This window comes from Hyla sarda, chromosome 5 (assembly GCF_029499605.1).
Source record: "Hyla sarda isolate aHylSar1 chromosome 5, aHylSar1.hap1, whole genome shotgun sequence".
NCBI lineage: Eukaryota > Metazoa > Chordata > Amphibia > Anura > Hylidae > Hyla > Hyla sarda.
In genome coordinates this window covers 259,097,385-259,111,568 of record NC_079193.1, presented here as the reverse complement: position 1 = coordinate 259,111,568, position 14,184 = coordinate 259,097,385, and the positions used below count along the sequence as shown (strand labels likewise).

The 14,184-nt window shown below is 40.3% G+C and overlaps 1 protein-coding gene across 11 annotated transcripts in view; it reads left to right on the top strand.

Moving 5' to 3' along the window:
• PTPRM (protein tyrosine phosphatase receptor type M) overlaps positions 1-14,184 on the top strand; it is an 898,578-nt gene that overhangs the window by 864,129 nt on the left and 20,265 nt on the right. For 7 of the 11 annotated variants that reach the window (XM_056521605.1, XM_056521601.1, XM_056521594.1 and 4 more), the window contains 2 exons: positions 212-355; positions 3,085-3,248. In XM_056521605.1, coding sequence (XP_056377580.1) covers positions 212-355; positions 3,085-3,248 — 308 coding nt within the window. The remainder of the gene's footprint in view (positions 1-211; positions 356-3,084; positions 3,249-14,184) is intronic. The other 4 variants (XM_056521600.1, XM_056521598.1, XM_056521595.1 and 1 more) reach the window with 1 other exon arrangement.

The following is a 14,184-nucleotide window of genomic DNA, read 5'->3' as shown; positions in this document are numbered from 1 at the left end:
GCTGATACAAGATATACTGTAAATAAAATTGTAATTAGTAGTAATAATTTCTATATGGCAGAAGCGGGCTAATAACTCCAAATTATAGTTTGTACAAATCCAAGTATCATTATGATTTTTCTGCAAAATATTTATCTGAAAATACATTAAATTTATATTGCATAAATATGGGAATATTTTTAATATTTTAAGTTCCTCTCTTTTTATTCAGCTTTGTCCTCAGTACTGGCCAGAGAATGGAGTACACAGGCATGGGCCCATTCAAGTGGAGTTTGTATCTGCTGATTTAGAAGAAGACATCATTAGCCGAATATTTAGGATTTATAATGCAGCACGGGTAAAAACTGACAAAAATGTATATCTATTTTTTTAATATGTGTTTCCTAATATCACTATATAACATACATATTTCTTGAATGCTTCTTGACAGTATACTCACACTGAATATCTAGGGTTTACCCAGGGTCTGTGGGAACATAAAACCAGTTCTTGACTCCTTAACGACAATGGACGTAAATGTACGTCATGGTGACGTGGTACATTTACGCGCCGTCATGATAGCAAGCACCAGAGCGGTGCTCGCGTCATGCACGGCAGGTCCTGGCTGCTTCAGCACCCAGGGACCCGGCGGTAATGGCGATCGCGTGTATGTCCGCCATTAACCCCTCAGATGCCGTGATCAATACAGATCACGGCATCTGCGGCAGTGCGGTACTTTGAATGGATGATCGGATCGCCCGCAGCGCTGCAGCGGGGATCTGATCATCCAGCATGGCAGCCGGAGGTCCCCTCACCTGGCTCCGGACGTCTCCCGGGGTTTTCTGTTCTGGTCTGAGATAGAGAAGACCAGAGCAGAAGATCACCGATAATACTGATCAGTGCTATGTCCTGAACAGTGTTAGCAATGAAATGATTGCTATGAATAGTCCCCTATGGGAACTATTAAAGTGTAAAAAAAAAAAAAAGTAAAAAAAATGTAAAATAAAAAAGTAAAATAATTTGAAAAATCCCCCCCAATAAAAAAGTAAAACGTACGTTTTTCCCATTTTACCCCCAAATATGCATGTAAAAAATTTATTAATACACATATTTGGTATCACCGCGTGTGTAAAGGTCTGAACTATTAAAATATATTGTTAATTATCCTGTACGGTGAACAGCGTAAATGTAAAAAAAAATGAATATCCAAAATTGATGCTTTTTTGTCACATTTTATTCCAAAAAAAATGTATACAAAATTTATAAAAAGTAGAACCTAAGCAAAAGTGGTACTGATAAAAACTAAAGATCATGGTGCAAAAAATGAGCCCTCATACCGCCCCATATACGGAAAAATGAGAATGTTATAGGTGGTCAAAATAGGGCAATTTCAAACATACTAATTTTGTTAAAATGGTTTGAGATTTTTTTTTAAGTGGTACAATTATAGAAAAGCATGTAACAATGGTATCATTTTAATCGTATTGACGCACAGAATAACAAAAACATGTCATTTTTCCGGAAAGTGTACAGCGTGAAAACAAAACCTTCCAAAATTTGCTAAATTGCGGTTTTCTTATCAATTTTCCGACATAAATAATATTTGTTTGGTTGCGCCGTACATTTTATGGTAAAATAAGTGATGTAATTACAAAGTACAATTGGTGACGCAAAAAAAGCCCTCATATGGGTCTGTGGATGGAAATATAAGAGAGTTATGATTTTTAGAAGGCGAGGAGGAAAAAACAAAAATGCAAAAATAAAATTGATCTGGTCCTTAATGCCAAAATGGGCCTGTCCTTAAGGGGTTCAAGGGACTAGTTTTTATGTGTAAACGTGTCCATATAGGGAACAAGAAAATAAAGAAAAGTGTACTTGCCACAATCCCCTGAAGCACTTGCAGTGGTGCCTGTTCCTTCTGCTCAGCACTTCTTGGTCTTGGTCTTGAAACAAGGAAGTGTCCGCTTAGCTTGTCACTGGTTGAGGTTGGTCACTACTGTGCATGCAAAGTTCATAAGGAGAAAGCGAATCGGCACTGCTATGCAATATTAGATGTCCCTCACAGCTACACACCTTAATTCCCAGCTCCACTGTGGTGCTCAATGCCAAAATCAAGTGTCCAATAATAATACAAAGAAGATGGCACTCACAAATATTCCGTATTCAAGCTTTATTCCAAGGTCAGGTCAGTATGCAGGCTGGCCAGCCTGCATACTGACCTGACTTTGGAATAAAGCTTGAATACTGAATAATCATGAGTGCCATTTTCTTCTTTGTATTACTACTGTGCATGCAATGGGACTTGACACCATCGGAACCAGGAGAGATCGGAGCCTGCAAGTACACTTTTCTTTAGCCCAGCTTGGACAAATTTATATATAAAAAGTAGTCCTTGGACAACCCATTAAACCCCTTGCACCTGGTATTTAAGAAAGGGAAATCACAACTGACCGCCAGCTCTTATATAGCAACTATACAGTTAAATATTAAAGGAAAAAAGCAGGACACAAATTCCAGTCTTACAGCTATATTATTATGTATCTACTACTTCAGCTGTCATACCTGCTATTACCTGAAGGAAGTATTATTGAAGCGAAAGATCTAGTAATGCTGGACCTTTGCTGTCTGAGAAAATGTGACAAATTGTCTAAAATATATGTTTGTATTGATGAATGTTTTCACTCCCATTTTGTAACCTGTTAGAACATGTTAGGCTTGGTTCACATACTGTATATCAGTTGTCTGGCACGGTTTACCTCTGGCATGCACGGGAGGGAAATTGATGCTAGAACTGATCCCATTCATTTGAATGGAACAGTTCACAATCATCAAGCATCTCAATTTTGACGCCGCATGGATGGACATGCCGGAGAGCACCGAACAGGGGAACTTGCTGCGTTCCCCCAGAAGCAATGGATGCTGGATGCCATACAACTGATGACAACTTGTCACCAGTTGTGGCATGAGTTGCGTCCAGATCTAGGCTGGGTTCACCTATGCCGGACATAAGTGAACCCAGCCTTACACTTTTCACACATGACCCATGTTCTTGTGATCCTCAGTTGTCTAATATGATGTCTAATCAGCTTTCTCATGTGATTTCAGCCTCAGGATGGTTACAGAATGGTTCAGCAGTTCCAGTTCTTGGGCTGGCCAATGTATAGAGACACTCCAGTATCCAAAAGGTCTTTTCTAAAGCTCATTCGCCAAGTTGACAAGTGGCAAGAAGAATACAATGGAGGAGAAGGCCGAACAGTCGTACACTGCTTGTAAGTGGTGCAAAAGCAAATCAATTTATTAAAATGTTAGCACTGTGCACAATGTTATGAATGTATATGGATCCATTTCATTCAAAAAGAAACTTAAAAAGAATACGGCTGAGTGCGGGCGCCGCGATTAAGCCCCGCCCACCCCTCCTCCCAGCCGTATACGGGAACCGTAGTTCAAATCGTAGTGTGAACCCAGCCTAACTAGTATTGATGTTAGGACATTTGATTTGTCTAATTGAGTACATTTTTTACTCTTAGTATATTAAATCAATCGTTATTTCATTTTTGCTCTGTATTTTTGTGCACCCTTCTGCCACTTTAGCCCCTTAAGGACACAGGACGTAAATGTACGTCCTGGTGCCCTGGTACTTAACGCACCAGGACGTACATTTATGTCCTGTACATGACCACGAGCACTGGAGTGGTGCTCATGTCATGCACAGCAATTGCACATTTTTTATTTATAAACATATTTGCAGTGTGCGTAAATGTCCGAACTATCAAAATATAATGTTATCGATCCCGTACATAATAGTCAAAAAAACGAATTTAAAAATGTATTAAAAGTTTCATGTATGCAAATGTGGTATGAATAAAAAGTACAGATCATGGCGCAAAAAATTACCCCCATACAGCCGCTTATACGTTATAATTCGTCAAAATAGAGGGATTTTAAACGCACTAATTTGGTTAAAAAGTTTTTTTTTCTTTTTAAAGTGGTACAATAATAGAAAAGTATGTAATCATGGGTATCATTTTAATCGTATTGACCCACAGAATAAAGAAAATGTAAAATGTACAGCATGAAAACAAAACCTTTCTTTTCATTTTCCCCACAAAAATAGTATTTTTTGTTAATTTCACCATAGATTTTATGGTAAAATGAGTGATGTCATTACAAAGGACAACTGTTTGCGCAAAAAGCAAGCCCTCATACTTGTCTGTGTATGGAAATCTAAAAGAGTTATGATTTTTAGAAGGTGAGGAAAAAACAAAAAGGCAAAAATAAAATTGGCTGTGTCCTTAAGGGTTAAATTATGGTTTAACACGCAGTGTTTTTTTTTTTTTTTTTAATACCACCGAAGTTTTTGGTGCAGTATTTTGAACCACAGTCAGGATTTGATTCAAAAGGGAAGGACTTCTACTTGCTGCATTTACTTCTGGTTTTGGCTAAAAAAAAAATACAGTGTAATTTCGTCAAAAGAAACACTGAGGGAATCAATTAAAACAATGAAAACAAAAACTGTCCAGTTTATAGCTCATTTGCTGAAATTGGTTATTGTAGGGGGTGTGGACCCACTATTCCACAAGTGACAACTGGCCAGACAGGCAGAAGGGACAAACTGAGATAGCAGCGGACGCAGCAGAGCTGAATTAGGAGTTTATTAGCAGAGCAGGTACTGTGACAACAGCTATTCAAGATGGCTACAGGTGCAGGCTGGAACAAGCTGCAAGCAGACAGGAATCGTGGTAGGCAGTCCAGGTTTATTAACAGAAGAAACAGGACATGTTCTGGGGGATACAACAGAGGCAAAGTCCAGTAGACAGGCAGGATCAAGACCACAGGATCAGCAGACAGACCTTAGCGGTACTGAATGCACAGCATTGATGTGGCAAACTTACATTTGCAGTGCTCGGCTGGGATTGGGGGAGGATCCATTAGAGAGGGCACACTGGCTCTATAAAACCGAGCCAGTGCTCGCACGGCCCCTTGTCTCCATAGTGGACAAAGTGAAAACTGCACCAAGAGACACTGCAGAGCAGTAAGACAAGAAAATAAAGCAGACACATGGCACAGAGAATGTCGTCCGACTCTTCCCCTTTTCCCATTTTAAACTCAGTAAATCATAACTGTGTCCTCCTACAAAAGGTGTTTCTGTAGGTGTCACTTACATTATGTTATTATCACAAAACTTTGTTTCAGCCTCCGTCTTATAGTTCTCCCTTTACTTTAGCGCAGGGCCTCCACTCAAAGTTGGCTCAGAGCACTTTGGGAGGGTTCTTCTTTTCTAACTACCACCTAAGCTCAGTAGGCACTCTCAATAAGTAAGACTAAAACAACTTGGTGGAGACAGTGGGAAGGATTTATTAACATTGTATGCCATTTTTCTCACATACAAAGTCACACATTTTTGCTCAACTGGTGGCATGCACAACAATGTGTGACTTTGTGCACTTTTATGCAACGTCCTTTTTATTTAGTATGGGCTTAAAGAGGGTGTATGGCTTCCTGTAGCACAACAGATTTAACATAACTGGTGCCAAATTATGCCATAAATCTACTCCAGCTGATGTCGATTTCTAAGTCTGGTGCACAAACAGTATGAGAGATGTCAATTTTACTTGGAGGCTTGTACCTCCAAATTCTGGTCAATCATATGCTAGCATATTACATCCCCCCCCCCTCCCCCCAAGTATATTTAAAAGAGGTTAAAGTAATAAAACAAGCAGAAAGAAAATAAGTAAAGAGATGTGCACCATTGTACATCACAAACTTAGCACAACACAAGTACAATATTGCATGAATACACCCCTGGTTGTAAGGAATGGGGCTATACAATAGGCCTGGCTGGGGAAACAATGTACAAGAGTCCCCATGGTATAATAAAGGGTTTAACAACAGCTTGAGAAATGGTTTCTATCAAACACATGTAACTGTGACCTACATTTGGTAATTACCACACACTCTTATACCATGAGTGACACCTTCCTAACTGCCGGAGATACACAATGGCTGTAGCATCCTCCATCCTGCACAATTTTAAGATTGTCCCTACTTACTTCATTCTGGCATCAAACTGTTTACCTAATTTTTTAGGGGAACTCCGGTACATAACATCTTATACCCTATCTACAGGATGGGGGATAAGTGTTTGATCACCGGGAGTCTGAACGCTGGGACCCCCCTCCCTGTTATCTCCTGCCCACTCCTTGCACTCCTTGCATGAGGAGAACAGGAGATAGCGGACTGATCCCAGTGGCCGGACCCCCTGCGATCAGACACCCAGACACTTTTATGTCCTATACTGTGGATAGGGGATAATATGTTTTGTACTGGAGTTCTCAACTCACAAACTCTTACTAAAAATGTACTCCTTTCCTTTCAAACAGTGGACTTTATTCTCCCATATCCTACAGACTGCTTACTTATTGATTGGGAGAAAATGAAAACCAACCCAAGCACTGTCAATTGAAGAGTAAACAGTCTCCTAAAACTGCTTATGAGAGAACACTGGCTTACCAACACAAGCTATTTCCACTTTCAACTCCCCTGGGACCCCTGAATGAAACAGTACAATATCACTGACTAACCGTCATTTTCTGCACTTACTCTATAAAATCAATGCAATATCCACTCTTCCCAGAACAGGCTAACATCTCTTCCCTGTGTATATTTTTGTGATACATTCATTTACCATCTTATCATAGTTACTAACTGGTTTACATCCTATTTAGTTGCTTTACATTTTTATTTACCTTGTTCTATCTGTATTGATAAGTAGGTGGCCAAGCAACGAAGTTGCACTGGACACTTATTGTTTTTGCTCAGATTAGTATTTTTATTATTATTCTGCCGCAAATATCAAATGCTTATATCTGCTGCACTGTAACTCCAAAACACATGGGACTTTGCATAGTGGTAGACCCATGAGCTGTGCATAATCTGTAATGTAATGTATTATAAAGGTCATAGGTCGTAGGGCCACCATCTTGGTTTTTGTGCCAGTTTTACACAATATTAAAAAATATTCTTCTGTGGAGCCACTAAAGCTACAGATATATAAATCGCTGTATGTGGTTTCACTGTTGTGTAGAGTCTGATTTGTTAATTATAAGACTTTTGGTCACTTGGTGATCGCCGCGTCTTAAACGAAAATAAAAGCTTCCCGGCAGCTCAGTCGGGCTGATCGGGACTATTGTGATAAAATCGCGATGTCCCTATCAGCTAGGACGCAGGCGGAGGTCTCCTTACCTTGCTCGGTCGCGTCCGATCAGCATTTAATTGCTCCAAGCCTGAGCAATCAACCCCCTATTATGCTGATCCATTCAAAGCTATGGCTTTGCAGGGATCAGGGTAAGATCAGTGTGTGCAGTGTTATAGGTCCCTATGGGAGCTATAACACTGCAAATAAAAAAGTGAAAAAAAGTTAATAAAGGTCATTTAACCCCTTCCCTAATAAAAGTTTGAATCACCCCCCTTTTCCCATAAAAAAAAAAATTAAAAAACTGTGTAAATAAAAATAAACATATGTGTTATTGCCGTGTGCGGAAATGTCCGAACTATAAATATATATAGTTAATTAAACCGCACGGTCAATGGCGTACACGCAAAAAAAATCCAAAGTCCAAAATAGCGTATTTTTGGTCACTTTTTATATCATGAAAAAATTTATAAAAAGCGATCAAAAAGTCTGATCAATACAAAAATGGTGCCGCTAAAAACTTCAGAACACGGCGCAAAAAATGAGCCCTCATACCAGCCCGTAACGTGCAAACACGATCACTTTCTGTACCACACGTGATCACAAGATTTGGCAGCCATATTGGATTTCGCAATATTCTGCAAACAGAACATAGTTTTCTCTAAAATGACTGGTCAGAACAGTATGAAAATTAGCACAAATGTTCGTGATCACTTTCTGTACCGCACGTTATCACAAGCAATCATGTGCCATAACCCGTCTTTGCTGCTTGGATACAGCCCCTCACACAATTTAAATATAATTTACTCCCCCTTTTCTTTCAAAATTAAGGAAATTGACAGAAAAAAACCAAACCAGTATATACAGTATATCGCCTTTTGTAAATACTGCCTTTGAAAAGTTAACACACAAGCAATTAGAAGAGTGAGTGTTTTATTGTCTCATAATTCATGTTATGTTCCAGAGACCGGCTGCTCTATTATCTGGGCATGATCCCTTATATGTTGTAGTGTGTCATATAACCTTAGGATAGCTTAACAGCTATCCTAAGGTTATATGGATCTATCAATTATAGGATCCATCAATCTACAGTGGTCCCTCAACATATGATGGTAATCCATTCCAAATGGACCATCGTTTGTTGAAACCATTGTATGTTGAGGGATCCGTGCAAGTAAAGTATAGGACAGTGGTCTACAACCTGCGGACCTCCAGATGTTGCAAAACTACAACACCCAGCATGCCCGTATAAAGATATAAACACGGCTTTATTTGCATTATGTGCATGTTGACTATTACCTAATTAGTTTTAAAATACACAAAAATATGTCTGCATGTGTAAGTGTCATACAGCATTTGTGTCAGTGTTATACAGCATGTGTGTCAGTGTTATACAGCATGTGTGTCAGTGTTATACAGCATGTGTGTCAGTGTTATACAGCATGTGTGTCAGTGTTATACAGCATGTGTGTCCGTGTTATACAGCATGTGTGTCAGTGTTATACAGCATGTGTGTCCATGTTATACAGCGTGTGTGTCAGTGTTATACAGCATGTGTGTCAGTGTTATACAGCATGTGTGTCAGTGTTATACAGCATGTGTGTCAGTGTTATACAGCATGTGTGTCAGTGTTATACAGCATGTGTGTCAGTGTTATACAGCATGTGTGTCAGTGTTATACAGCATGTGTGTCAGTGTTATACAGCATGTGTGTCCGTGTTATACAGCATGTGTGTCCATGTTATACAGCGTGTGTGTCAGTGTTATACAGCATGTGTGTCAGTGTTATACAGCATGTGTGTCCGTGTTATACAGCATGTGTGTCCATGTTATACAGCGTGTGTGTCAGTGTTATACAGCATGTGTGTCAGTGTTATACAGCATGTGTGTCCGTGTTATACAGCATGTGTGTCCATGTTATACAGCGTGTGTGTCAGTGTTATACAGCATGTGTGTCAGTGTTATACAGCATGTGTGTCCGTGTTATACAGCATGTGTGTCCGTGTTACACGGCATGTGTGTCAGTGACTTATACCGCATGCACTGCTCTTTCTGAGGATAATAATTTATGAACAGAATTCAAGAAATGCAGTAAAGACTGACACATATTAAGACTCACTGTAACATTGTATCCTATATAACATTGTGAGTCTGCAGCATAGTTCATCCTAAGCTTCCTGTTTCATGAACAGAATACAAACCTGAAATTAAGAGTGACAAACATGCAGGCTTTGCAGAGAGAAATGTAACTTTCTGCTCAGACAGTCATACATGGAACACAAAAGGTACAGTGAGGACTGACATACATCCTCCTCATGTAATATCTGCATTAGAAGCCCCTGTTTGTAATTCCAGCTTTTTGGAAAGTTGGGTGACGGCACTGCAATTGTAACCCAATAACACAATGATAAAGGAATATTCTGCATACATGGTTTTCTCTGAAATTCCTGGTCTGAACAATGTTGGAATTAGCACACATGTTCCTGATCACTTTCTATACCACTTGATCACCAGATTTGGCCGCCATATTGGATTGCGCAATATTCTGCAAACATAGTTTTCTCTCAAATTACTGGTCAGAGTAGTGTAATAATTAGCACACATTAGCCATCACTTTCTGTACCACAATCGCTTACCATACTTGGCGCCATATTGAATTGCGCAATATTCTGCAAACACAATTTTCTTTAAAATTGATGGTCAGAGCAGGGCGAAAATTAGCACACAAGTTCGTGATCACTTTCTGTACCACTATTGCTCACCATACTTGTCGGCCATGTTGGATTGTGTAACATTCGGCAAACATATCCAGAAATCAAGCAAAACACCTGGCATTGCCTCGGGGTAAGGAGCACAATGTTATACTGCTGTCAGAGGGCTAAGCGCTTGTAATAAATAGCTGTGTGTCGGCGGTGCTCACCCTGATGCAGATAATGTAGAAACCAAAGTCCAAGAAAGATAAAAGAAGCAGCGGATCACTCACCGATCTAATGCTGCGAACTTTATTGAAGACTTGATACAGCGGCTACATACGGGTCGATGTCAATGGCAGGGCAGGAGGTGTTACAGAGCCCCGTCCGAAGCGACGGTGCCGTTTCACGCCCACAGGGCGTTTCTTCAGGCCTGGAATTCACATCAATTCTGGGCCTGAAGAAACGCCCTGTGGGCGTGAAACGGCGCCGTCGCTTCGGACGGGGCTCTGTAACACCTCCTGCCCTGCCATTGACATCGACCCGTATGTAGCCGCTGTATCAAGTCTTCAATAAAGTTTGCAGCATTAGATCGGTGAGTGATCCGTTTCTTCTTTTATCTTTCTTGGACTTTGATTCGGCAAACATAGTTTTCTCTAAAATTACTGGTCAGAGCAGTGTGAAAGTTAGCAGACAATCATGTCCACAATCAGCTTCTCTACCCCCAGGGGCACAGCAATCATGCGCTATACCCCGGCTCTGCAGATTGGCCACCTGTATTGCTGCTTGCAGTTATATTTATTCTTCTTATTATTATTCCGCCGTGATAAAATGCATGTAATAGCTGCACTGTTACTCCAATACTTATGAAACTTTGCATAGTGATAGAGCTTGAAGCTATGTATAATCTTATACAATATGAGGGTCATAGGTCACATGACCTGGCCGCCATATTTGTTTGCTCAATATTCTAAAAACATCTTCTCTGAAACCATTCGTTAGAATAACTTATAATTTTGCAGACATGTTAACGGTTACCTCCTTTACTAAAGTTGTTAAAGCTGGTTCATTTGCATAATAATATGTCCGCCGTATACAATAACATGGATCTGATGCAGTTCTGTTCAAATTTGTATAATATGTACACTGTAAATCAAAAACATATGAAACTTTGCACAATGGTGCAATATTGTGTGCTATATTGTGCTTAAACTAATGTAACATAAAGGTCATAGGTCACGTGATCTGGCAGCCATCTTGTTTTATGTGACAATAGTCAGAAAGACATGTATTTCCGAAACCATAAAAGATACATACCGTATATACTCGAGTATAAGTCGAGTTTTTCAGCATGATTTTTCGTGCTAAAAAAGCCCCCCTCGGCTTATTATCGGGTGAACTCTCCCCCTGTCAGTCCCTTCATCAGTGGTCTTCAACCTGCGGACCTCCAGATGTTGGAAAACTAGTTTTGAAACCTCTGGAGGTCCGCAGGTTGAAGACCACTGCGGCCTTCGTCATCATCCAGCCCCTCCCTCCCCCTTTTGTTTTGTACTCACCTCCCCTCGGCGGGAAGTTAGGGTGAACTGGTCCGGGCCATCTATGCTGCAGGGACCGTCCGGTGGGGATGGTTAGTCGTTTTGGGCTGTCCATTTTCACCAGGGGGGCCTCTTCTCCGCGCTTTGGGCCCGGCCCCGAGTAGTGACGTTGCCTTGACGACGACGCACAGGGACGTTCATGCGCAACGTCCCTGTGCGTCGTCGTCAAGGCAACGTCACTAGTCCGGGCCCGAAGCGCGGAGAAGAGGCCCCTCCTGGTGAAAATGGACAGCCCACAAAGAGTAACTATCCCCACCGGATGGTCCCTGCAGCACAGATGGCCCGGACCAGCTCACCCTAACTTCCCGCCGAGGGGAGGTGAGTACAAAACAAAAGGGGGGGGGGCTAGATGATGACGAATGCCGCAGTGGTCTTCAACCTGCGGACCTCCAGAGGTTTCAAAACTACAACTCCCAGCATGCCCGTACAGCCGGTGGCTGTCCGGCCTTGCTGGGAGTTCTAGTTTTGCAACATCTGGAGGTCCGCAGGTTGAAGACCACTGCGGCCTACAGTGCTGACTACAAAGAGATACTCACCTGTCCCACGCAGCAATCTTCACCTCTCTATCACCGGGTGCGTTCTTCTCATTCCACAGTGCAGGTACTGATGACGCCTGCACTGTGTAGCCGGGGGGGGAGGTCCCATCTCCTCTCAGAGTAGGCTGCAGATGCAGTTGAAAGCAGTGCTCGTCTACCTGGGGATCCTAGATCCAGCCGGGCCCACGGACTATGTCTAAACGTCAGTCCGCCCCTGGCTCATTTACATTCTTACATCTTATTAGTCTGTCTGAACAAAAGTTAAATATAATTGGGTTATGATCACTTTTCTCTAAAAAAAAAAAAAAGTAAGATAAATATATATATGATATATAAGATATTTACGTGTAGTATGGGGGAAAGAAGGGAAGAGAGGGGACACAATCAAATGTATTTATTTATTTAGAAGTGTGTTGTGTGACTGCAGCGACAGGAACAGCCAATCACTGTCCACAGCATACATAACATGACAACATGACACTGTCTAGCTTATGACATCAGAGATATATAAAGACCTGGTATCGTTTTTAAAATGTAATATAATCCATTAGAAACAACAGCATCTATCTTGTTTCTATTTTTACCATTCGTGAATTCTTTAAAATGCAAAAATTTGTCATTTTCAAACTTTTATATAAAATATATTAGTTTATTTGATATAGTTTTCAAAAACTGTCAGACTTTTGTTTTTACATATTATTGTTTTATCAAACTTTTTAGTTAAACAGTTTAGAAAAACGTAAAGAAAAGTACAAAAGGGCCAGTAATACAGGGAGAACACTGTACATATCTATAATAATGTATGTTTTTATATTTCCTGCAAATTACAAAGTATCTAAAAGTAAAATGAAAATGGGACCTAAAATAGATAATAAAGCTAAGTTTATATGGATATTTGTGTTTTAAGCTGATATCTTTAGCCATTAAAGGGGTATTCCAGGCCAAAACTTTTTTTTATATATCAACTGGCTCCGGAAAGTTAAATAGATTTGTAAATTACTTAGATTAAAAAATCTTAATCCTTGCAATAGTTATTAGCTTCTGAAGTTGAGTTGTTTTTTTCTGTCTAACTGCTTTCTGATGACTCACGTCCCGGGAGCTGTGCAGTTCCTATAGGGATATTTTCCCATCATGCACAGCTCCCGGGACATGACATCATCATTGAGCAGTTAGACAGAAAACTTCAGAAGCTAATAACTATTGAAAGGATTAAGATTTTTTAATATAAGTAATTTACAAATCTGTTTAACTTTCCGGAGCCAGTTGATATATAGATAAAAGTTTTTGCCTGGAATACCCCTTTAAGATGTTCTCGTTACACAAGTAAAATTCAAGAGACCGAGCCTCTAGACTATTCTCTCCCACGCTGACTATCAGCAGGAAGCCCCTTCAGCATCTTCTATTGTTCCATGTAAATCTCATGGATTATAAAAGTGATTTTACATTTGAGAAGGCTCCATCAAGTTTGTATCCCTTAAGGTCAGTTGTGACCTTTAAGTCACATTGAAAGCTTTGAAATAAGCAGTGAATATGCTTGAAATCCTTTTCATGTAAGTGACTAACCTTCTAGTAAGATTGAAGTATGTTCTGGTTTGTTGAGGATGACTGAAGTAACCTTTAAAAAGAGAGCTTTTAAAGGAGAACGAAATAGAGGTCGGACTTCAGAGACAGGGGCCTGGTATTTGACAATGTGTCCTAGCATTTAGAGTTAAATATCTCAGACTAAAGTCACATGTGACCTCCATCATTGCTAGTTGCAATATTGATATATATATATATATATATATATATTTAATTTGAGACAATAGATTAGTAGATATTACACACATTTGCAGGCAGGAATAATTCCATTTGTTTTTAACCCTTTCCTTTTCGATGAGCAGGTGCGAGCACCAGGCCAATCAGCTGTGGCGCTAATAGCTGTGCCGCCCAAAGATGGGCTATTTAAAATCCTTACCTTCATTCAATCCCTGCCCATGTTAGCCATTCAGTCCCTGCCCCTGTCCCTGCACTAGCATTCCTATCTATATCTTCTGCTGACCTTATCTGTTATACCTGACCCTTGCCTTTGATCTGACTATCCCTTTGCTTAATGTTCTGTATTTTTTCTGACTCTTGGCTTGTTCCTCTTTAACCCTTTGTTAGCTGTATTAGCTCTGTTTAGCCAAACTGTTGCTGGCCAGAACTATTTG